Genomic DNA, 25474 nt, shown 5'->3' on the forward strand with positions numbered 1-25474 from the left:
TTGTGTCATGGTCAAACCACCTTATAGTTTGGCCTTGTGTAGCAGATTTGTAGACTTGACATAGTGTGTTTTGTGTCATGGTCAAACCACCTTTTAGTCTGGCCTGATGTAACAGAGTTGTAGACTTGACATAGTGTGTTTTGTGTCATGGTCAAACCACCTTTTAGTTTGGACTGATGTAACAAATTTATAGACTTGACATAGTGTGTTTTATGTCATGGTCAAACCACCTTTTAGTTGGCCTTATGTAACATAGTTGTAGACTTGACATAGTGTGTTTTATTTAATGGTTAAACCACCTTTTAGTTGGCCTTATGTAACAGAGTTGTAGACTTGGCATAGTGTGTTTTATATCATGGTCTAACCACCTTTTAGTTTGTCCTGATGTAACAGAGTTGTAGACTTGGCATAGTGTGTTTTGTGTAATGGTCAAACCACCTTTTAGTTTGGCCTGATGTAACAGAGTTGTAGACTTGACATAGTGTGTTTTGTGTCATGGTCAAACCACCTTTTAGTTTGGCCTGATGTAACAGAGTTGTAGACTTGACATAGTGTGTTTTGTGTCATGGTCAAACCACCTTTTAATTTGGCCTGATGAAACAGATTTATAGACTTGACATAGTGTGTTTTATGTCATGGTCAAACCACCTTTTAGTTTGGCCTTATGTGACAGAGTTGTAGACTTGAAATAATGTATTTGATGTCATGGTCAAACTTCACCTTTTAATTGAGCCTGATGAAATAGATTTGTAGACTTGACATAGTGTGTTTTGTGTCATGGTCAAACCACCTTATAGTTTGGCCTTGTGTAGCAGATTTGTAGACTTGACATAGTTTGTTTTATGTCATGGTCAAACCACCTTTTAGTCTGGCCTGATGAAACAGAGTTGTAGACTTGGCATAGTATGTTTTATGTCATGGTCTAACCACCTTTTAGTTTGTCCTGATGTAACAGAGTTGTAGACTTGACATAGTGTGTTTTGTGTCATGGTCAAACCACCTTTTAGTTTGGCCTGATGTAACAGAGTTGTAGACTTGACATAGTGTGTTTTGTGTCATGGTCAAACCACCTTTTAATTTGGCCTGATGAAACAGATTTATAGACTTGACATAGTGTGTTTTATGTCATGGTCAAACCACCTTTTAGTTTGGCCTTATGTGACAGAGTTGTAGACTTGACATAGTGTGTTTTATTTAATGGTCAAACCACCTTTTAGTTGGCCTTATGTAACAGAGTTGTAGACTTGACATAGTGTTTTTTAATTTAATGGTCAAACCACCTTTTAGTTGGCTTAATGTAACAGAGTTGTAGACTTGACATAGTGTGTTTTATTTAATGGTCAAACCACCTTTTAGTTGTCATTATGTAACAGAGTTGTAGACTTGACATAGTGAGTTTTATTAAATGGTCAAACCACCTTTTAGTTGGCCTAATGTAACAGAGTTGTAGACTTGGCATAGTGTGTTTTATGTCATGGTCAAACCACCTTTTTGTTTGTCCTTATGTAACAGAGTTGTAGACTTGACATAGTGTGTTTTATGTCATGGTCAAACCACCTTTTAGTTTGGCCTGATGTAACAGAGTTGTAGACTTGAAATAATGTATTTGATGTCATGGTCAAACTTCACCTTTTAATTGAGCCTGATGAAATAGATTTGTAGACTTGACATAGTGTGTTTTATGTCATGGTCTAACCACCTTTTAGTTGGCCTTATGTAACAGAGTTGTAGACTTGACATAGTGTGTTTTATGTCATGGTCAAACCACCTTTTAGTTGGCCTTATGTAACAGAGTTGTAGACTTGACATAGTGTTTTATTTAATGGTCAAACCACCTTTTAGTTGGCCTAATGTAACAGAGTTGTAGACTTGGCATAGTGTGTTTTATGTCATGGTCAAACCACCTTTTAGTTTGTCCTTATGTAACAGAGTTGTAATATTGACATAGTGTGTTTTATGTCATGGTCAAACCACCTTTTAGTTTGGCCTGATGTAACAGAGTTGTAGACTTGAAATAATGTATTTGATGTCATGGTCAAACTTCACCTTTTAATTGAGCCTGATGAAATAGATTTGTAGACTTGACATAGTGTGTTTTGTGTCATGGTCAAACCACCTTATAGTTTGGCCTTGTGTAGCAGATTTGTAGACTTGACATAGTGTGTTTTGTGTCATGGTCAAACCACCTTTTAGTCTGGCCTGATGTAACAGAGTTGTAGACTTGACATAGTGTGTTTTGTGTCATGGTCAAACCACCTTTTAGTTTGGACTGATGTAACAAATTTATAGACTTGACATAGTGTGTTTTATGTCATGGTCAAACCACCTTTTAGTTGGCCTTATGTAACATAGTTGTAGACTTGACATAGTGTGTTTTATTTAATGGTTAAACCACCTTTTAGTTGGCTTTATGTAACAGAGTTGTAGACTTGGCATAGTGTGTTTTATGTCATGGTCTAACCACCTTTTAGTTTGTCCTGATGTAACAGAGTTGTAGACTTGGCATAGTGTGTTTTGTGTAATGGTCAAACCACCTTTTAGTTTGGCCTGATGTAACAGAGTTGTAGACTTGACATAGTGTGTTTTGTGTCATGGTCAAACCAACTTTTAGTTTGGCCTGATGTAACAGATTTATAGACTTGACATAGTGTGTTTTATGTCATGGTCTAACCACCTTTTAGTTGGCCTTATGTAACAGAGTTGTAGACTTGACATAGTGTGTTTTATGTCATGGTCAAACCACCTTTTAGTTGACCTTATGTAACAGAGTTGTAGACTTGACATAGTGTTTTATTTAATGGTCAAACCACCTTTTAGTTGGCCTAATGTAACAGAGTTGTAGACTTGGCATAGTGTGTTTTATGTCATGGTCAAACCACCTTTTAGTTTGTCCTTATGTAACAGAGTTGTAGACTTGACATAGTGTGTTTTATGTCATGGTCAAACCACCTTTTAGTTTGGCCTGATGTAACAGAGTTGTAGACTTGAAATAATGTATTTGATGTCATGGTCAAACTTCAACTTTTAATTGAGCCTGATGAAATAGATTTGTAGACTTGACATAGTGTGTTTTGTGTCATGGTCAAACCACCTTATAGTTTGGCCTTGTGTAGCAGATTTGTAGACTTGACATAGTTTGTTTTATGTCATGGTCAAACCACCTTTTAGTCTGGCCTGATGAAACAGAGTTGTAGACTTGGCATAGTATGTTTTATGTCATGGTCTAACCACCTTTTAGTTTGTCCTGATGTAACAGAGTTGTAGACTTGACATAGTGTGTTTTGTGTCATGGTCAAACCACCTTTTAGTTTGGCCTGATGTAACAGAGTTGTAGACTTGACATAGTGTGTTTTGTGTCATGGTCAAACCACCTTTTAATTTGGCCTGATGAAACAGATTTATAGACTTGACATAGTGTGTTTTATGTCATGGTCAAACCACCTTTTAGTTTGGCCTTATGTGACAGAGTTGTAGACTTGACATAGTGTGTTTTATTTAATGGTCAAACCACCTTTTAGTTGGCCTTATGTAACAGAGTTGTAGACTTGACATAGTGTTTTTTAATTTAATGGTCAAACCACCTTTTAGTTGGCTTAATGTAACAGAGTTGTAGACTTGACATAGTGTGTTTTATTTAATGGTCAAACCACCTTTTAGTTGTCATTATGTAACAGAGTTGTAGACTTGACATAGTGAGTTTTATTAAATGGTCAAACCACCTTTTAGTTGGCCTAATGTAACAGAGTTGTAGACTTGGCATAGTGTGTTTTATGTCATGGTCAAACCACCTTTTTGTTTGTCCTTATGTAACAGAGTTGTAGACTTGACATAGTGTGTTTTATGTCATGGTCAAACCACCTTTTAGTTTGGCCTGATGTAACAGAGTTGTAGACTTGAAATAATGTATTTGATGTCATGGTCAAACTTCACCTTTTAATTGAGCCTGATGAAATAGATTTGTAGACTTGACATAGTGTGTTTTATGTCATGGTCTAACCACCTTTTAGTTTGTCCTGATGTAACAGAGTTGTAGACTTGGCATAGTGTGTTTTGTGTAATGGTCAAACCACCTTTTAGTTTGGCCTGATGTAACAGAGTTGTAGACTTGACATAGTGTGTTTTGTGTCATGGTCAAACCAACTTTTAGTTTGGCCTGATGTAACAGATTTATAGACTTGACATAGTGTGTTTTATGTCATGGTCTAACCACCTTTTAGTTGGCCTTATGTAACAGAGTTGTAGACTTGACATAGTGTGTTTTATGTCATGGTCAAACCACCTTTTAGTTGACCTTATGTAACAGAGTTGTAGACTTGACATAGTGTTTTATTTAATGGTCAAACCACCTTTTAGTTGGCCTAATGTAACAGAGTTGTAGACTTGGCATAGTGTGTTTTATGTCATGGTCAAACCACCTTTTAGTTTGTCCTTATGTAACAGAGTTGTAGACTTGACATAGTGTGTTTTATGTCATGGTCAAACCACCTTTTAGTTTGGCCTGATGTAACAGAGTTGTAGACTTGAAATAATGTATTTGATGTCATGGTCAAACTTCAACTTTTAATTGAGCCTGATGAAATAGATTTGTAGACTTGACATAGTGTGTTTTGTGTCATGGTCAAACCACCTTATAGTTTGGCCTTGTGTAGCAGATTTGTAGACTTGACATAGTTTGTTTTATGTCATGGTCAAACCACCTTTTAGTCTGGCCTGATGAAACAGAGTTGTAGACTTGGCATAGTATGTTTTATGTCATGGTCTAACCACCTTTTAGTTTGTCCTGATGTAACAGAGTTGTAGACTTGACATAGTGTGTTTTGTGTCATGGTCAAACCACCTTTTAGTTTGGCCTGATGTAACAGAGTTGTAGACTTGACATAGTGTGTTTTGTGTCATGGTCAAACCACCTTTTAATTTGGCCTGATGAAACAGATTTATAGACTTGACATAGTGTGTTTTATGTCATGGTCAAACCACCTTTTAGTTTGGCCTTATGTGACAGAGTTGTAGACTTGACATAGTGTGTTTTATTTAATGGTCAAACCACCTTTTAGTTGGCCTTATGTAACAGAGTTGTAGACTTGACATAGTGTTTTTTAATTTAATGGTCAAACCACCTTTTAGTTGGCTTAATGTAACAGAGTTGTAGACTTGACATAGTGTGTTTTATTTAATGGTCAAACCACCTTTTAGTTGTCATTATGTAACAGAGTTGTAGACTTGACATAGTGAGTTTTATTAAATGGTCAAACCACCTTTTAGTTGGCCTAATGTAACAGAGTTGTAGACTTGGCATAGTGTGTTTTATGTCATGGTCAAACCACCTTTTTGTTTGTCCTTATGTAACAGAGTTGTAGACTTGACATAGTGTGTTTTATGTCATGGTCAAACCACCTTTTAGTTTGGCCTGATGTAACAGAGTTGTAGACTTGAAATAATGTATTTGATGTCATGGTCAAACTTCACCTTTTAATTGAGCCTGATGAAATAGATTTGTAGACTTGACATAGTGTGTTTTATGTCATGGTCTAACCACCTTTTAGTTGGCCTTATGTAACAGAGTTGTAGACTTGACATAGTGTGTTTTATGTCATGGTCAAACCACCTTTTAGTTGGCCTTATGTAACAGAGTTGTAGACTTGACATAGTGTTTTATTTAATGGTCAAACCACCTTTTAGTTGGCCTAATGTAACAGAGTTGTAGACTTGGCATAGTGTGTTTTATGTCATGGTCAAACCACCTTTTAGTTTGTCCTTATGTAACAGAGTTGTAATATTGACATAGTGTGTTTTATGTCATGGTCAAACCACCTTTTAGTTTGGCCTGATGTAACAGAGTTGTAGACTTGAAATAATGTATTTGATGTCATGGTCAAACTTCACCTTTTAATTGAGCCTGATGAAATAGATTTGTAGACTTGACATAGTGTGTTTTGTGTCATGGTCAAACCACCTTATAGTTTGGCCTTGTGTAGCAGATTTGTAGACTTGACATAGTGTGTTTTGTGTCATGGTCAAACCACCTTTTAGTCTGGCCTGATGTAACAGAGTTGTAGACTTGACATAGTGTGTTTTGTGTCATGGTCAAACCACCTTTTAGTTTGGACTGATGTAACAAATTTATAGACTTGACATAGTGTGTTTTATGTCATGGTCAAACCACCTTTTAGTTGGCCTTATGTAACATAGTTGTAGACTTGACATAGTGTGTTTTATTTAATGGTTAAACCACCTTTTAGTTGGCTTTATGTAACAGAGTTGTAGACTTGGCATAGTGTGTTTTATGTCATGGTCTAACCACCTTTTAGTTTGTCCTGATGTAACAGAGTTGTAGACTTGGCATAGTGTGTTTTGTGTAATGGTCAAACCACCTTTTAGTTTGGCCTGATGTAACAGAGTTGTAGACTTGAAATAATGTATTTGATGTCATGGTCAAACTTCACCTTTTAATTGAGCCTGATGAAATAGATTTGTAGACTTGACATAGTGTGTTTTATGTCATGGTCTAACCACCTTTTAGTTGGCCTTATGTAACAGAGTTGTAGACTTGACATAGTGTGTTTTATGTCATGGTCTAACCACCTTTTAGTTTGTCCTGATGTAACAGAGTTGTAGACTTGGCATAGTGTGTTTTGTGTAATGGTCAAACCACCTTTTAGTTTGGCCTGATGTAACAGAGTTGTAGACTTGACATAGTGTGTTTTATGTCATGGTCAAACCACCTTTTAGTTGGCCTTATGTGGCAGAGTTGTAGACTTGACATAGTGTGTTTTATTTAATGGTCAAACCACCTTTTAGTTGGCCTTATGTAACAGAGTTGTAGACTTGACATAGTGTTTTTAATTTAATGGTCAAACCACCTTTTAGTTGGCTTAATGTAACAGAGTTGTAGACTTGACATAGTGTGTTTTATTTAATGGTCAAACCACCTTTTAGTTGTCCTTATGTAACAGAGTTGTAGACTTGACATAGTGAGTTTTATTAAATGGTCAAACCACCTTTTAGTTGGCCTAATGTAACAGAGTTGTAGACTTGGCATAGTGTGTTTTATGTCATGGTCAAACCACCTTTTTGTTTGTCCTTATGTAACAGAGTTGTAGACTTGACATAGTGTGTTTTATGTCATGGTCAAACCACCTTTTAGTTTGGCCTGATGTAACAGAGTTGTAGACTTGAAATAATGTATTTGATGTCATGGTCAAACTTCACCTTTTAATTGAGCCTGATGAAATAGATTTGTAGACTTGACATAGTGTGTTTTATGTCATGGTCTAACCACCTTTTAGTTGGCCTTATGTAACAGAGTTGTAGACTTGACATAGTGTGTTTTATGTCATGGTCAAACCACCTTTTAGTTTGGCCTGATGTAACAGAGTTGTAGACTTGAAATAATGTATTTGATGTCATGGTCAAACTTCACCTTTTAATTGAGCCTGATGAAATAGATTTGTAGACTTGACATAGTGTGTTTTGTGTCATGGTCAAACCACCTTATAGTTTGGCCTTGTGTAGCAGATTTGTAGACTTGACATAGTTTGTTTTATGTCATGGTCAAACCACCTTTTAGTCTGGCCTGATGAAACAGAGTTGTAGACTTGGCATAGTATGTTTTATGTCATGGTCTTACCACCTTTTAGTTTGTCCTGATGTAACAGAGTTGTAGACTTGACATAGTGTGTTTTGTGTCATGGTTAAACCACCTTTTAGTTTGGCCTAATGTAACAGAGTTGTAGACTTGACATAGTGTGTTTTGTGTCATGGTCAAACCACCTTTTAATTTGGCCTGATGAAACAGATTTATAGACTTGACATAGTGTGTTTTATGTCATGGTCAAACCACCTTTTAGTTGGCCTTATGTGGCAGAGTTGTAGACTTGACATAGTGTGTTTTATTTAATGGTCAAACCACCTTTTAGTTGGCCTTATGTAACAGAGTTGTAGACTTGACATAGTGTTTTTAATTTAATGGTCAAACCACCTTTTAGTTGGCTTAATGTAACAGAGTTGTAGACTTGACATAGTGTGTTTTATTTAATGGTCAAACCACCTTTTAGTTGTCCTTATGTAACAGAGTTGTAGACTTGACATAGTGAGTTTTATTAAATGGTCAAACCACCTTTTAGTTGGCCTAATGTAACAGAGTTGTAGACTTGGCATAGTGTGTTTTATGTCATGGTCAAACCACCTTTTTGTTTGTCCTTATGTAACAGAGTTGTAGACTTGACATAGTGTGTTTTATGTCATGGTCAAACCACCTTTTAGTTTGGCCTGATGTAACAGAGTTGTAGACTTGAAATAATGTATTTGATGTCATGGTCAAACTTCACCTTTTAATTGAGCCTGATGAAATAGATTTGTAGACTTGACATAGTGTGTTTTATGTCATGGTCTAACCACCTTTTAGTTGGCCTTATGTAACAGAGTTGTAGACTTGACATAGTGTGTTTTATGTCATGGTCAAACCACCTTTTAGTTTGGCCTGATGTAACAGAGTTGTAGACTTGAAATAATGTATTTGATGTCATGGTCAAACTTCACCTTTTAATTGAGCCTGATGAAATAGATTTGTAGACTTGACATAGTGTGTTTTGTGTCATGGTCAAACCACCTTATAGTTTGGCCTTGTGTAGCAGATTTGTAGACTTGACATAGTTTGTTTTATGTCATGGTCAAACCACCTTTTAGTCTGGCCTGATGAAACAGAGTTGTAGACTTGGCATAGTATGTTTTATGTCATGGTCTTACCACCTTTTAGTTTGTCCTGATGTAACAGAGTTGTAGACTTGACATAGTGTGTTTTGTGTCACGGTTAAACCACCTTTTAGTTTGGCCTAATGTAACAGAGTTGTAGACTTGACATAGTGTGTTTTGTGTCATGGTCAAACCACCTTTTAATTTGGCCTGATGAAACAGATTTATAGACTTGACATAGTGTGTTTTATGTCATGGTCAAACCACCTTTTAGTTGGCCTTATGTGGCAGAGTTGTAGACTTGACATAGTGTGTTTTATTTAATGGTCAAACCACCTTTTAGTTGGCCTTATGTAACAGAGTTGTAGACTTGACATAGTGTTTTTAATTTAATGGTCAAACCACCTTTTAGTTGGCTTAATGTAACAGAGTTGTAGACTTGACATAGTGTGTTTTATTTAATGGTCAAACCACCTTTTAGTTGTCCTTATGTAACAGAGTTGTAGACTTGACATAGTGAGTTTTATTAAATGGTCAAACCACCTTTTAGTTGGCCTAATGTAACAGAGTTGTAGACTTGGCATAGTGTGTTTTATGTCATGGTCAAACCACCTTTTTGTTTGTCCTTATGTAACAGAGTTGTAGACTTGACATAGTGTGTTTTATGTCATGGTCAAACCACCTTTTAGTTTGGCCTGATGTAACAGAGTTGTAGACTTGAAATAATGTATTTGATGTCATGGTCAAACTTCACCTTTTAATTGAGCCTGATGAAATAGATTTGTAGACTTGACATAGTGTGTTTTGTGTCATGGTCAAACCACCTTTTAGTTTTCCTTATGTAACAGAGTTGTAGACTTGACATAGTGTGTTTTATTTAATGGTCAAACCACCTTTTAGTTGGCCTTATGTAACAGAGTTGTAGACTTGGCATAGTGTGTTTTATGTCATGGTCTAACCACCTTTTAGTTTGTCCTGATGTAACAGAGTTGTAGACTTGGCATAGTGTGTTTTGTGTAATGGTCAAACCACCTTTTAGTTTGGCCTGATGTAACAGAGTTGTAGACTTGACATAGTGTGTTTTGTGTCATGGTCAAACCAACTTTTAGTTTGGCCTCATGTAACAGATTTATAGACTTGACATAGTGTGTTTTATGTCATGGTCTAACCACCTTTTAGTTGGCCTTATGTAACAGAGTTGTAGACTTGACATAGTGTGTTTTATGGCATGGTCAAACCACCTTTTAGTTGGCCTTATGTAACAGAGTTGTAGACTTGACATAGTGTTTTATTTAATGGTCAAACCACCTTTTAGTTGGCCTAATGTAACAGAGTTGTAGACTTGGCATAGTGTGTTTTATGTCATGGTCAAACCACCTTTTAGTTTGTCCTTATGTAACAGAGTTGTAGACTTGACATAGTGTGTTTTATGTCATGGTCAAACCACCTTTTAGTTTGGCCTGATGTAACAGAGTTGTAGACTTGACATAGTGTGTTTTGTGTCCTGGTCAAACCACCTTTTAGTTTGGCCTGATGTAACAGAGTTGTAGACTTGACATAGTGTGTTTTGTGTCATGGTCAAACCACCTTTTAGTTTGGCCTGATGTAACAGATTTATAGACTTGACATAGTGTGTTTTATGTCATGGTCAAACCACCTTTTAGTTGGCCTTATGTAACAGAGTTGTAGACTTGACATAGTGTGTTTTATGTCATGGTCAAACCACCTTTTAGTTGGCCTTATGTAACAGAGTTGTAGACTTGACATAGAGTGTTTTATTTAATGGTCAAACCACCTTTTAGTTGGCTTAATGTAACAGAGTTGTAGACTTGGCATAGTGTGTTTTATGTCATGGTCAAACCACCTTTTAGTTTGTCCTTATGTAACAGAGTTGTAGACTTGACATAGTTTGTTTTATGTCATGGTCAAACCACCTTTTAGTTTGGCCTGATGTAACAGAGTTGTAGACTTGAAATAATGTATTTGATGTCATGGTCAAACTTCACCTTTTAATTGAGCCTGATGAAATAGATTTGTAGACTTGACATAGTGTGTTTTGTGTCATGGTCAAACCACCTTATAGTTTGGCCTTGTGTAGCAGATTTGTAGACTTGACATAGTTTGTTTTATGTCATGGTCAAACCACCTTTTAGTTTGGCCTGATGTAACAGAGTTGTAGACTTGACATTCTCGAAGTTATTGAAAACAAGCTAAAACTACTGAAACTGGTACATAACTACGTCTGATATTGCTTTGAGACTCCTTGTTTTTATGCCCCACCTACGATAGTAGAGGGGTATTATGTTTTTCGGTCTGAGCGTCCGTCCGTCCGTCTGTCCCGCTTCAGGTTAAAGTTTTTGGTCAAGGTAGTTTTTGATGAAGTTGAAGTCCAATCAACTTGAAACTTAGTACACATGTTCCCTATGATATGATCTTTCTAATTGTAATGCCAAATTACAGTTTTGACCCCAATTTCACGGTCCACTGAACATAGAAAATGATAGTGCGAGTGGGGCATCCGTGTACTATGGACACATTCTTGTTTTTTAAATCATTTACAGGTAAGGATTATGTTCATTACCTCTCTACAAGCATAACCTAATAACATGAAAGTTCCAACTATGTACTGGCTTCCAAGGCTGCACAAAACACCTTCCAAATAAAGATTTATTTCGTCACCAAGCTATTGTTTCACTATTCAACTGTCTACTTTACTAACTAGTACACGAACAATCAAAGACATAGTAATAAATTTTTCAAATAAGGCCTACGAAAATAGTGGAATTAATTACTTTTAGAGTGGCAAAAATTCGTTGGAAGTAATTGATAAATTGCATGCTCATATTGGTGTTTTCGAATCTGTTAAAAGTTTATATTTTTCTACCTTATATACCACTTTGCCTCATAATCTCATTAAGAAAAAAATCACATACCTAATTAAATGGGCATTTAATAAGTCAGAATGCGAATAAACATCTTCAAACTCTTATAGGTTTTTTTTAGTAACAACAAACAAAAGAACTATGTCAACTGGACCTACTTTGATATGACAACTGCACTTGAATTTTTACTAGATAACATTTGTGTTCGCTATGGAGATGCCGTATATCGCCATGTTATCGGAATCCCAATGGGGACTAACTGTGCACCACTTATTGCGGACCTGTTTCTGTCTTGTTACGAATTATAATTTATACCTAAATTCACCGAAGATCCATCGGAACAACATCTGATACAAAAATTCAATAACACTTTGAGATATTTGGATGATATATTGGCTCTCAATGATGACGACTTCAGTGTGAACACTTAAAGACATTTATCCTGTTGAACTTATTTTTAATAAAGCTAATACTAACAATGAACACTGCCCTTTCCTGGATCTTGATATCTATATCTGTAACGTGAAGCTTAGTACTAAAATTTACGATGAAAGAGATGATTTATAATTTCTTATTGTTAATTATTTCAGTTTTAGACAGTGACGTTCCCTTGACATCATCTTATGGTGTTTATATATCTCAACTTGTTCGATTCGCTCGTGTATGTAACAATGTTTATAATTTTAGCGAAAAAAATCTCTGTATTACTGAAAAATTATTACTCCAGGGTTTTCAATATCAGTAACTTGTCAAAACTTTTACTACATTTTGTCATCGATACAAGGACATCATTTGTAAATATAAATCAACGTGCAGACATCTTATACGTTCAGGTATATCACATCCCATCTTTTATTGTATATTCTATACAAAGCACAAAAATGTCGTCATTCACATCAAAAGCTAACCAACTCTTTAAACAGACTAATTCAGAAGGGATATAGTTACGATACTGTTGTCAAGTCATTAAAGATAGCATTTTTTGGAATTAATATTTATTCACTCATAGGGTCTTTGTATCGGGAAAAAAAAACACATTTAATCTAAAACTAGTTGTTGGCATGATACGGGTTATGTTCTTTTATATTCGTATAATTTATGATGGCATGATACTAAACCCCTAACGGGAGGGATTGTGCTTGATTTTCATATGACGAATTAATGAACAGTTTGTAATGGTGGGAAGGTTAAATCTTGATCCGATTCCCACGGAGGAATTATGTTCCGAGGGAATCGAATCCAGATTTTCCCACCATTACAAACTTTTCATTAATTGCTCCTCGGGATTCGGATCCCTCCGCGGTTTCGGATCGGTATATCGGGTGTGTTACTGTCCATGGGATAACTAACTTACTGGGAGAAAGTAACTTTACTAGAAACTAGAATTACTGTAAAATTAACTTAAAAGACTAGTAGTTTTAACTAGAACAACCAGTAAATGAACAAATGTACTAGTTGTCTCATTGGCAATCATACCACATCTCCATATTTTATATAGTTAGAATTTCTCTGTTACTAGGTAAACCGTGTAACATCTTCTAATTACTTTTGTTAGTGCAGTATTTGGCTGTTGGTCGGGTTCTTGCAAATACATAAATTATATTCCTTATGCATAACAGAATTTTAATGAAAAAGCAGTCATATTATTGAAAATTATCTAGTAGCCACAATATAAAAACTATATTGTATAAACATATATAAGAAAACTTTCACATAATGTAATTTCAAGATATTCACTACACAATTAGAATTTTCATTATTCAAAAGACCATTTAAGATTATCAATCCAAAGTATGCCAATATTGTCTTATTTTGTTGTGTTGTTTGATCTCTTTGCAATTGTGTCTCATTTCTTTGTACATGACGCCATTGCCCTCTCACAATAACGAGTGCAGGCTGTCTTGTTCTTGGCGTAATTCCGGCATGTTAATTGACAGTCAGCATATCTTAACTGACAACAATTTGTATTAGCTTGGGCTGGTGACGTCACCAAAACCAATCCAATAATCACCAATGTAATTATATATTTGATCTGAAAAGAATGAAATAGACTGTTGTCAGAATAAACGTTGAGAATCCAGTTATTTGAATAAAACATTTGAGTATCTGAATATTTAACATAAGAATGCGCACGCTGACTTGCCTCGCCTGCTTACTTATCATGATTAAATTTATGTTGAAAGTCTGTAATATGAAGTTTTTTCTACACGTATCACATATACTTAACAATATCAATGATTCGTGAAAATGAGGTCAAGGTCAGACCAAACCACAAAAACTTAATATTGACCAATGAACCATGAAAATGAAGTCAAGGTCATATGAAACCCTGACAGACAGACATGTACATCTTACAATTATTAGTTTATACAATATTTTATTCAAATAAATCAATACATAGTATACAATTCTGATACATGAAATAAATAGGATTCAGAAACAAGCAAAATTGCTTTGATTAATTTGCCTCCTAGTATACAAATAAATTTCGTATATGGTCATTATTATGTGAGTATGGTATGTTCTGAAATAGTCTGTTTGTAAGAAAACAAACATAAGATATTGAATTTTCATTAAAAAAAAAAGCTGAATAAACGTGGTAAATAGTATATAGTGTTGTGTGCAGAATGAAATACTTAGGTTTTATAAATGATCGAGCATTTGCATCAAGTATTGAATCGTTTGGTTTTTATTATATATTTCTGTACAAAATAAATAAAAGGCTGTTTTGCTCGTCCGAGAGTGCGGTTGAACCAAATAGCAAGGTATTAATGTCAAATTGAACTGGAAAATCTGAAATTGAAGCCAGAGGCTCCTGCCTTAAATTGGTATATATTGGACAGGATCATAGGAAATGAAAATTTGTTTCCAAGTCACCACAACGACAGTTTGGAGAGTCTACTAAATTCCGAAGAAAAGATGAGAATTTAATGAACTCGAGTTCATCCTTAAGCGAGCTTGAAGAACTTGTCCAAATCGATTTCCTACATATTATTCCATACACCATATAAAATTAACTAATTGCATGAGTATCTAATAAACTGACAAAACCTTGAAAACTTGACATTGACCAATGAACCAGTTAAATGAGGTCAAGATCATACGAAACCTGCCAGGCAGACATGTACACCTTACAATCATTCCATACACCAAATATAGTGGCTCATTACTTAAAGCATCTGGGAAATAGACAAAACCAGAAAAACTTAATATTCTCAAATGAACCATGAAAAAGAGGTCAAGATCAGATGAAACCTGCCAGTCTGACATGTACAAGTTAGAATCATTCTATACGCCAAACATAGTTGACCTATTGCCCATTGTATCTGAGATACAGACTTGAACACGAAAACTTAACCTTGATCACTGATCCATGAAATGTGGTCGAGGTCAGGTGAACCATGTCTGATGGACATGTATACTTTGCACGGATCCCATACTAGTACACCAAATATAGTTATCCGGTTATTCATAATAAGTTAGTATTCAACATGACAAAAAATATATCTTTTTTAAGCAGTCACTGAACCATGAAAATTAGGTCAAGGACAATGGATATATGACAGACGGAAAGTTCGTAACATAAGGTGTCTGCATACAAGGTATGAAGCATTCAGGTCTTCTACCTTCTGAAATATAAAGCTTTATACAACTAGTTTACGCCGTCACCACCGCGGCCCCCGGATTATAATCCCTATGTATCGGCAAGCGAGACAATAAAACGAATGCATCCGTAAGCGATGGAACCTTTTTAAAAAATGTCTATTTTCAGAAGTTTGTGTCGGCAAGTTTACATAACACTTCCTCTTTTTCAAAATAAATAGAGAAATAAAAAAGGCAACCAAATAAGAAAACAAAACTATGTACTTAAGACAGCATGTGGTTTCAAACTATAGCATTCACACGTTCAGTGAACCACACAATCTTAGATAAACACCATAATTTGGAATATTTTTAAAGGTTCACATCTTAAAAAACATGTGTACTATGTTTCAAGTTGATAAGAATCAAAACTTAATGGTAAACTATCTTAACCCAATACTTAAACCTGATTATACGAGAGGGACTGGCGGACGCACAGAATTTCGTTTCTTTTACAATAACAAAGGTGGATTTTCACTACAACAACTACTACGGGGGTATTAAGCTACATTGACTACCCATGAGGATGCCCCACGATCGGTCCTGGATTTTTTACAGACAAATCATACGAAAGTAGTCTAAAATATCGGGTACAATAAATGGAGTAAATTATAATATATGGCAGTTATTTGTCAGAAGAAGTTATCGTCCGGTCTTTAACAATGACGTTTAAAGAGATGCGCATTCTGAATGTCTATTTTGTTTTTATTTAGTTGTTTCGTCGCATTGCTGTATCAGAAACGAATACCCTACATTTTCAATGTTGAGAGAAAAATAGGTGAAACCAAGGATTTGTATAGTGAGATTCACTATACAAATCCTTGGTGAAACCAAAGAGGACTATTTGCAAATACAATAGTTCGCCCATTTTTTATTCCCCGTCTACGATAGTAGGGGTCTCCATGTTTTCCGGTCTATGAGTCCACCGTCATTCCATCCGTTCGTTAACCTGTCCGTTACAGGTTAAAGTTTTGGTTTAATGTAGTTTACCATGAAAGTGTGGTCGCATAAATCTGAAACTTGATATAGATGTTCATTTGATGTGAACCGTTTAAAATGTATGACGAATTAGGGTTTTACCCAGATTTTGTTGTTCGTTAAAAATGAAAAATGATGGTGCGAGTGGGGGTTTGTGGTGGGGAGCATGTTGTCAAATGGACACATAATCTTTTCTTGTTTTGTCTTTCTCCTTTTTAGCTTATCGCTTTTCATTTCTTGTTATGTAATTTATAGAAAAATAAGATATTGAGATCTATCACAGGAATACTGAACACTGGCGCTTGGACAGTGAAGTATAATTGTAACAAGCAATCTGAAGAATGCTGTCAAAAAAAAAGAGATCTATCAAAATTGCTTGAGGAAACTTAATTGTTTGGTAATGAAATGAAAGATAAGAATCGAGTATTAAATTCCGGGATAAAATGCAGAAACTAAATTTTGTTTCTATAGAGGTAGATTTTTTATGCATAACTTTCATTGCAGTCCTCTTTCAGTACGCATGACACGCGATTCTAGAAATTCGTTTTAAAGTATACATACATTCTTATTTACTAAATATTTATAATAAATACATCTTTTTTTCAATCAATAATATTTACAGCGGTTATGTTCTCCCGTTAAATAGTGAAATTGTTATACAGCTATATAGTGTCTTGAACTCTGTTATTCAAACTTTTGGTAAGTCGTAACAGAATTTACAATATTGAAAAGTTGATTTTGTTCATCACTTATTTTTCCTTCTCTAATGACAACTCGGGTGTTTTAATAGATGAAATATTTGCACTGTACAAATTACAATTTATTTATACCATGAACCACTTTATCGTTGAATATTTAAACGTTTTCATAATTGGTAATGTTTACTTACTTGCATTTTGAGTCGGTGTGCTATTGTCTTGTCCAAGATATAAAGTTTTTGGTGGTAATGAACTCTATTTATATGTATATATTTAGGATAACAGGTGATATGACTAGGAAAACAATGCTGTACATGTAGGCCTATTGAAGCCTCTGGTTATTACGATTAATTAGTATATTACGTATCAAGTTTTTAAATTTATATATGCCAGCTGCATTCCTTTATATAGCCCGTAACAATATTCCTTGTAAATGGTAAATATACTGCTACGTGGGTAAATGGGGTATTCCTCGATTATTGAAGATTAAAAAAAGTGTACATTTTGATCAAGAAACTTGCATTCATATAAATATTTCGACTACTTTAAATTCAACTTTTTTCATGTAAAATCCGTCTGAAATGTACTGTAAAATTACTACATTTTCTGTTACATGTATAAGCCAAATTCACCTGATTTATTTTTTGTAAACATTAAAATACTCTCAATTAGTATTTTAAACATGAAATTGTTTATATGAAATAGTGAATATTTTAAGATAAGACAAATGATGCTTGTTTTTTGCTTTTTTTTAATGAGAAGTTGACTCCACTTCAACATTTTCAGATGTTTTTTCATTTATAACCTCATTGGTATGAAATTCTCGTAAAAATTTTATTCACATGAGGGTTAATTGTCTATGATTTTGAAACATTGCTGAGACAGTATTGAATTAGGAACAACTTGAAATGAAAATTAATGAAACATGGTAAAGACATAGTTATATGATTGAATGTATTGTTAATTATTATCTTCCATTAAACTGCTCATTCAATAACTTGTTATCCGCAAAAGTCCTACGAAAAAAATCCAGCTATAACTGTGTTTATTTTCTTCTTCCTAACACATGTAGTTGTTTGTATTGTGCCGTGGGGGAATTATATTGTTCGTGGGTTAAGACATACATTTACAATTTAAACAAGATTTTGCCTTGTTGATACGACGGAGTTGTAAGGTTAAAACAGCTTCAAACTACTTCATTATGTAAACCCCCCAAGCATCCTTTATATAGATAAAATACATTATCGAATCAAGTGATAAAGTCAGTGCCGTAAAAGTCCTGCCCAGAAGTTTTAATTATTAGCATCATATTAGAATACCAAAATGATTGTAGTGTAGTTAGATTTCTGTTACACTCCAATAAAGTCAACTGTCTAGTGGTCTTATTAAATTGTCAACTTTACATTGCATCAACTGTAAATTCCATTGTAAGTCATATTGTTAACCTTTTTTCACGTTAGAGAAGTTTATACAGTAGTTAATATTATATTACATACATAAGAAGCCTGTACAATCTTGAATTTAAATAAATCTTTAAGAGTCGGAAGTTAAACACTACAATTTAACCGAAACAAAGACACAAATAGCTTCTAGCTTGAACAGCAGTCAGATGGTCTAGACTGGTGGAAATGAATAGGTTCAACATACAAATCAAAATCTTACACGAAAAACACCGTTTGTGCTCCACTTGCTATATCAAAATATTTTGAAACAGCCTAGAAATCATCTGTCTAAATACTTTGATGATATTTTTAACCATTGATTTGCAGCTTTTCGATCAGGCTATGGCTGTTACTCAACCTTATTATCTTTTAGTAACTGAGAGTACTCTTAGATCGGTATTTTGTGTTTTCTTTGGTCTTTTTGTTATTTGTTTTCTGTGTAGCCGATCTAATAAGACATGTCCTTTTTGACTGATTTTTTTTTACGGTTTGTTTTCATGTTTTAGTGTTACTGACCACTGTAAAAGGTTAGAAATAGGACCTATATTATTCCGCCATATTCTTTAACTGACTAACCCAACACATGAGGCTACTATCGAGTGGTTGTCGTAGTTTGTTGTCTATCGTAATTGTAATTCAAGATCAATATTGAAGATTTTCACCTTTGCCGTTCAGGAGCTATGACCCTTGAACGATTGGCAAATAGCCCTTTATATCAATTCCGTGCAATAACTTAAAAATCGATGCGTTCTTACTTTTTACAAACTTAAGGTCAAGTACGATATTGACGATTTTCATTTTTATGGTTCAGGAGTAATGACACTTAATTGTTTTGACAATTACCCACGTAAGTATATAAAACCCGGTTTATATTCATTTTAACATGCTATGGATTATCATGATAATGGATTTAAATCATAGTTTTATTGTAGATTTCCAGTTAGTAAATCTATAACTGTATTAAAAGTTGTGTTGAAACTTCTTCGGGCAAAATTGTTCTCAAATGATTTTGGCCAATCTGTCATGTTTATTTTGGTGTTTTTTTCCCACTCGGCTTCCTAAACGTTTGATCAGGCATACCTGATGGTTATTGCAGAGACGCGTGTCATTTGCACTAACTCCAGTATCCAACGTTTTCTAAACTATAACGCTTTGTAAAATTCCACTGCCATTTATATATACATGTAGGATTTCTTTTGCCAAATTTCGATGTTGTGTTGCGCCATATTAAAAGGATCCAAACAGGGAGCCATGAACATCCACTTTAAACAGAGCGAGTCTATGGTAAAAAATATCCAACGTGTAAAGAAGATGTACAAAGCCCATGTACTTTTTATCATTTCTATTATCTGGAGATTTTATATGAGATTTGTTTGACAAAACAAAGCATTTTAACGTTGATTTTTTTTTTGTCTCTTAATGATAGAAACTAGTGTTTTTATTTACAAACATTGATATGTTTCGTAGTAAAAAGCCTGTTATCTTATTTTGAATAGACGTAGACATAATTATTTTGTACTGTAAATAATGCACATATAAGTTTATTAATATAAGTATTCTTTGCAATGACCTAATCATAATGTTCTATACTCTTACAAGTTTTGTTTATTTCTCTCCAATTGATATCTACATTGAACACCTAATGTAATGTTGTATAGTATCGTGAGATGATATTTAAATAAAATCATTTCTGTACTTTAATATTTCATTTCATTTTTTATAATACACTATTTGTTCTGATAATAAAACACAAGAAAGAATAAAGTTTTCAACGCAGATGTCAAATTGACAAATATTATGTGAGTATTTGGATATTTTCACCAGACTGCAAAATATCTATCAAGGACAACCATGGACGGTCCTTTCGCACGAGTTCTAGGAATTCCTCCTTGTCTTCTTTTACGTTCACTGGAATACAAAGTCCCACATTAAGAGACCGTGCTTCTTTATGTGCCCATAGTCTCTTGTTACCATCTGTGACCCAATATTTTCCGAATACTTTATACACAGTGATGGGATCTACATTCTCTGCATTTACATTGTATCTTAAACTGAATTGCCAATTTTCAAAATAAGAGTTAATTGTTATTGTCTCCTTGGTGTATCGAACATTTATTGGATCAAGGTGTTCAATGGTTCTGGATGTTGACAATGGAAGATTTGTTACCGCTGCATGGAAATCAGTGAAGTCGGAACAGCCTCTTTGTGGATTTCGTCGATCGTAGCTTGTAAGAGATCTAAGCATGCTTAATCTTGAAGTTGTATATGTATTTCTTGTTACATTTTGGGTGCTTGTTTCTGATTGTGTCACTAATGCTGCGTCTGGATCTATGCTTGACACTCGATGGTGCCATCGACCAGTTGCAGATCGTCCATGATAAAATCTTACTGTCTTGCCACCATTTCTAGAGTTTAACTTCCTTGGGTCAATAAAAAAGGTCTTTGTCACAGGAATTGTCGTGCATTTCCGAAGCTTTTCAAGATGGCGGAAGACCCATAAGCGTCTGTTATCAGCCGTAACCCATTTTCCGTCCCTCCACATGACGCTAATTATAGGTATATTGTCGACACTACATCGTCCTTCCACCAACTCGTCTAAAGTTTCTCCTATATTCTTTCCACCATGACGACTATGTTTGTCGAATCGACTATTGATTTCTGCCTGGCTAAAGTATATCTCTAATGGTCTTAAATACATTTTCTAAAAAACAAAAAGTTTATAATTAACAGCATTTAAAATATTCTATATGAAGATCAAGCTTTCAAATTGTTCTATGAGTAAACAAAGGAAAAAATAAATATAATTCAGTTTCCTAGGATCTGTAAATTGTACAATCGCCGCATTAAACGCTTTTAAACATTCCTACGAGTAACTTACTGCATAAAACATAATTGCCAAATAGGCTAATAATTTCTAGTTTCAATAATATAGCTGTTAATATCGGACAGGGAAAATCTAGTTGTAAAATATCGGCTATGAACAGGAAGAATCTATCTGTTGAATATCGGACATGAAGAACCTAGCTTTAGAATATCTGATTTGAAGAAGCTAGGTGTAGAAGATCGGCTATGTACAGGAAAAATTTAGCTGTAGAAAATCTCATTAGAAGAAGCCCTAGGTGATGAACATCGGCTATGTACAGGAAGAATCTAGCTGTAGATTTTTCTGATGATTAGAAGAAGCTAGGTTTAAAACATCAGCTAAGTACAGGAATAATATAGCTGTAGAATATCTGATAAGAAGAAGCTAGGTGTAGAACATCGGCTATGTACAAAAAGAATCTAGCTGTAGAAAATCAGCTATGTACAGGAGGAATCTAGCTGTAGAATATCTGATTAGAAGAAGCTAGGCGTGGAACATCGGCTATATACAGGAAGAATCTAGCTGTAGAAAATCTGATTAGAAGAAGCTAGGTGTAGAACAACGGCGATGTGCAAGAAGAAACTAGCTGTAGAACATCGGCTATGTACAGGAGGAATCTAGCTGTAGAATATCTGATTAAAAGGAGCTAGGTGTAGAACATCGGCCATGTACAGGAAGAATCTAGTTGTAGAAAATCGTCTTTGTACAGGAGGAATCTAGCTGTAAAATATCTGATTAAAAGAATCCAGTTGTAGAACATCGTCTTTGCACAGAAAGAATATAGTTGTAGAATATCGGCTATGTACAGGAAGAATCCAGTTGTAGAACATCGTCTTTGTACAGGAAGAATATAGTTGTAGAACATCGGCAATGTACAGAAAGAATCTTGTTGTAGAACATCGTCCTTGTACAGGAAGAGTATAGTTGTAGAACATCGGCTATGTACAGGAAGAATCCAGGTGTAGAACATCGTCTTTGTACAGGAAGAATCCAGTTGTAGAAAATCAGCTTTGTACAGGAAGAATCTAGCTGTAGAATATCTGATTAGAAGAAGCTAGGTGTTTTGTATACAAATCAGGCCGTTAGTTTTTTCGTTTGAACTGTTTTACATTTGTCATTTCGGGGTCTTTGATAGCTGACAATGCGATATGGGTTTTGCTAATTGTTGAAGGCCGTACAGTGACCTATTGTTAAAAACTTCTACTACGTCATTTGGTCTCTGGTGGAGAGTTGTCTCATTGTCAATTATACCACATTTTCTTATTTCTATATAAGAAGCTCATATTGGAGATGATGATATTCAGCCAGCAATTTAATTTTGTATATTGATCATTTCTGAACGATCAATTTCTCTAAGGTACACTGGAGTGAAAAACGATTTTAAATCATTCTCAGCCATGTCGTGTTAAACAATGAATTAAAGAATAAAACCTATCGTTATAATTGTAGAACGAAATATATACATACCCTTTATTACATAAAATGGCGTTATCTTGTTTTATTTTCGATTCCGGAAAATTTTAATTGAAAAAGTATCGGAAAACACCTCGTCTATTTTTAAATCATATTGATCTTACCTTTTTTCTTCTTTTAAACTAGGTTGATATAATTCAAATACGGTCAAAGGAAAAAAAGATGTTGTATTACATATAGATAACGGTAATTAATAGAAATCGAAACGATAAACTTCTTCACGTATGGTAATTAGCCATAAAGTTCAAAGGTCAAATAGTTATAAAATATTAAGAATCATAATTATAGCATGATCGCAAAACAAAAAACAAACTTGCCGTCAATATCAAAAGTTTTGCTTGATGGATTCTCACCGTTCTTAATTTGTAACATGTATTTTTTCATTCCGTTACATGAATTTTTATATTTATTGATTTGTGAAATGTAACTTCTTAATGTGTAAATGCATTTTCTTAAGTTGTTAACTTATTTTCTTCGTTCGTTACATGAATTTCTACATTTCTTAATTTGTGAAATGATATAACGATAGATAGATAGATAGACAGACAGAGAGTTTTAATATTTCGATTGAAAAACAAATATACGTCCTATACAAACCTAGAAATTTCATTTTACAAATTAAGAAATTTATAATTTTATAGTTACGATTTAGAATGAAGAAACTAATTGAATAAATAAAGAAATATCATTTCACAAATTAAGAAATCTATCAAGCAAAATTCATGTAACATATGGAAAAAATACATGTTACAAATTGAAAAATTACATTTTACAAATGAAGACATTGCATTTTGCAAGTATAAGTCATGAATATTACTGACAACTCTTTCATTCTACACAAAACGTTTTCTAAATCAACAATTTTCCGGTAGATCCAGAGCCTGCACTCCTCTTCTGCCTTGGAAGATCAAAATCTTTCTTTCGTTAAAGTCATAGTACTGTAAAAAAAAAAGTCACAGCACTCTCAGTAAGTCGCAGTACTTTTAGTGACATGCAGTATATTGTGGAAGAGAAGGACCGCACAAGGAAAAATTAAGTTATTCCAAAAACATCAAAGCCAACATAATCTATAGGACATTAAGATGCTCTGACGAGGCACTATTTTCAGAGATATCTATATTAAAAAACATGAAAGCCAACATAATCTATAGGACATTAAGATGCTCTGACGAGGCACTATTTTCAGAAATATCTATATTAGATAAAAAGCAACAGTAGTTTACCAAATCTCGTTGATCCATTTTTACTATACAAAGCAAGTGAAACCAACTGAGGACATCGCACGAACTTTATAAGAAGCGAGTTCATTCATGTCGACAGGCTGACTGCCCCCTGCTATACATACATCACCCAACATGTTAATCTAGAATCAAACAAAAATGTCACGATAAAAATAGGATGAAATTGCTAAATTCTTGCTTTGAGAAATGGACAAATCGTATCTGTCACATAATTCATTATGGTGACTGCAAAACTAGTGTATTGTCGATTTCAAGCGTTCCTCCTCATAGCCCTGTTCGAGTAGTTATTGTATTATGAACCACCCCTCTAATTTATTAATAAAATGCAAACATGCTCCAACCCTTCAATCAAGATATGTCATATGTCTATGATGTTCCTTTGGCACCGTCTTACGGTGTTTATATATCACAACTCGTTCGCTCTGCCAGTGTCTGTAGTGACGTTTTGGATTTCAATGAGCGTAATCTATGTATTACTGGTAAATTATTAAGTCATGGATTTCGTCACCACAAATTGCTTAAACCTTTACTAAATTCTTCCATAGATACAAAGATTTGGTTTGGAAGTTTGGCTGTACTTGTAGAAAACATATTTCAAATGGAATAGCACATCCTAATTTTTACGGTGATGTGGTTTACCGAGCCCGGAAATATAGATACGATCCGGGTAAACTTATCAGTCCTTTAAATAAACTTATTCTAAAAGGTTACCAATAGAACATTGTAATTAGATCTTTGAATATTGTTTTTATTGGTATAGATATTGTTATCAGTAAATTAAAATCATACTAAATATTATTGTTATACACATATGCACATTCACGTTACTACAATCTGTCGATACCTATATTTTGGCATTGCACAAGGTCATATTTACTCTGACTGTTAATGACGTCGTTACACTAAATCCATTGGATGTTGGATGTTTACTGATTGATATTTTAGTTTTAGATACAAAACTTTTTATTAGTTGTTATTGGCTTTGAACTACCTGTCAGTAACTGCGAGTAATCTCAGATCTTTACTTTGTGTCTTTTTTTGTTGTGGGATTTATAGATACGCTGCCACGTCTAATATGTATTTTCGTTAGTTGTTTTCTGCTTTGTATCGATCTGATGAGTGAAGCCCTTTTCAACGATTTTTATAGTTTGTTCTTATGTTGTACTGTTACACCACTGTCCCAGGGTAGGGGAGGGTTTGGCGCCAGCAAACTAGTTTAACCCCGCCACATTCTATATGTGCCTGTCCCAAGTCAGGAGCCTAGTTCAGTGGTTGTCGTTGGTTCATGTCTGTCATATTTGTTTTTCGTAAATTGTTGTTATAAATTAGGCCGTTAGTTTTCTCAATTGAATTTTTTCATATTTTTCATGTCGGGGCCTTTTATAGCCGACTATACGGTATGTTTTTTTCTCATTGTTGAGTGTCGTACGGTTGCGTATAATTGCTTACATCCACTTCATTTGAACTTTGGTGGATATTTGTCTCAATGGCAATCATACCACATCTCCTTCTTTTTATATTCATGCATACTCTGTACTTTATAACGATTTTTACGCAGTTTTGG

The 25474-nt window shown here is 34.5% G+C and overlaps 1 protein-coding gene and 1 long non-coding RNA gene across 2 annotated transcripts; both read right to left on the minus strand.

Annotated features, from left to right (window-relative positions):
* Nucleotides 1-13179: 13179 nt before the first annotated feature.
* LOC127728838 (uncharacterized) lies at nt 13180-17113 on the minus strand. Its single transcript, XR_007994395.1, has 2 exons — nt 17083-17113; nt 13180-13605 (listed from the first exon to the last, which is right to left on the minus strand). It is a non-coding gene; the product is annotated as an uncharacterized LOC127728838 (long non-coding RNA).
* Nucleotides 17114-19800: 2687 nt separating this feature from the next.
* LOC127728839 (uncharacterized) lies at nt 19801-22726 on the minus strand. The gene is made up of 2 exons (XM_052236436.1): nt 22664-22726; nt 19801-21034 (listed from the first exon to the last, which is right to left on the minus strand). Exon 2 carries the CDS (start codon nt 21029-21031, stop codon nt 20129-20131), a length of 903 nt encoding a protein of 300 aa, XP_052092396.1. The 5' UTR covers nt 21032-21034; nt 22664-22726; the 3' UTR covers nt 19801-20128.
* Nucleotides 22727-25474: the final 2748 nt, after the last annotated feature.

This window comes from Mytilus californianus, unplaced genomic scaffold (assembly GCF_021869535.1).
Source record: "Mytilus californianus isolate M0D057914Y unplaced genomic scaffold, xbMytCali1.0.p SCAF_2, whole genome shotgun sequence".
Taxonomy (NCBI): Eukaryota; Metazoa; Mollusca; class Bivalvia; order Mytilida; family Mytilidae; genus Mytilus; species Mytilus californianus.

Bases quoted from the DNA above. Each gene is read 5' to 3' on its own strand.
- LOC127728839 (XM_052236436.1), bottom strand. From the start codon at position 21,031: ATGTATTTAAGACCATTAGAGATATACTTTAGCCAGGCAGAAATCAAT.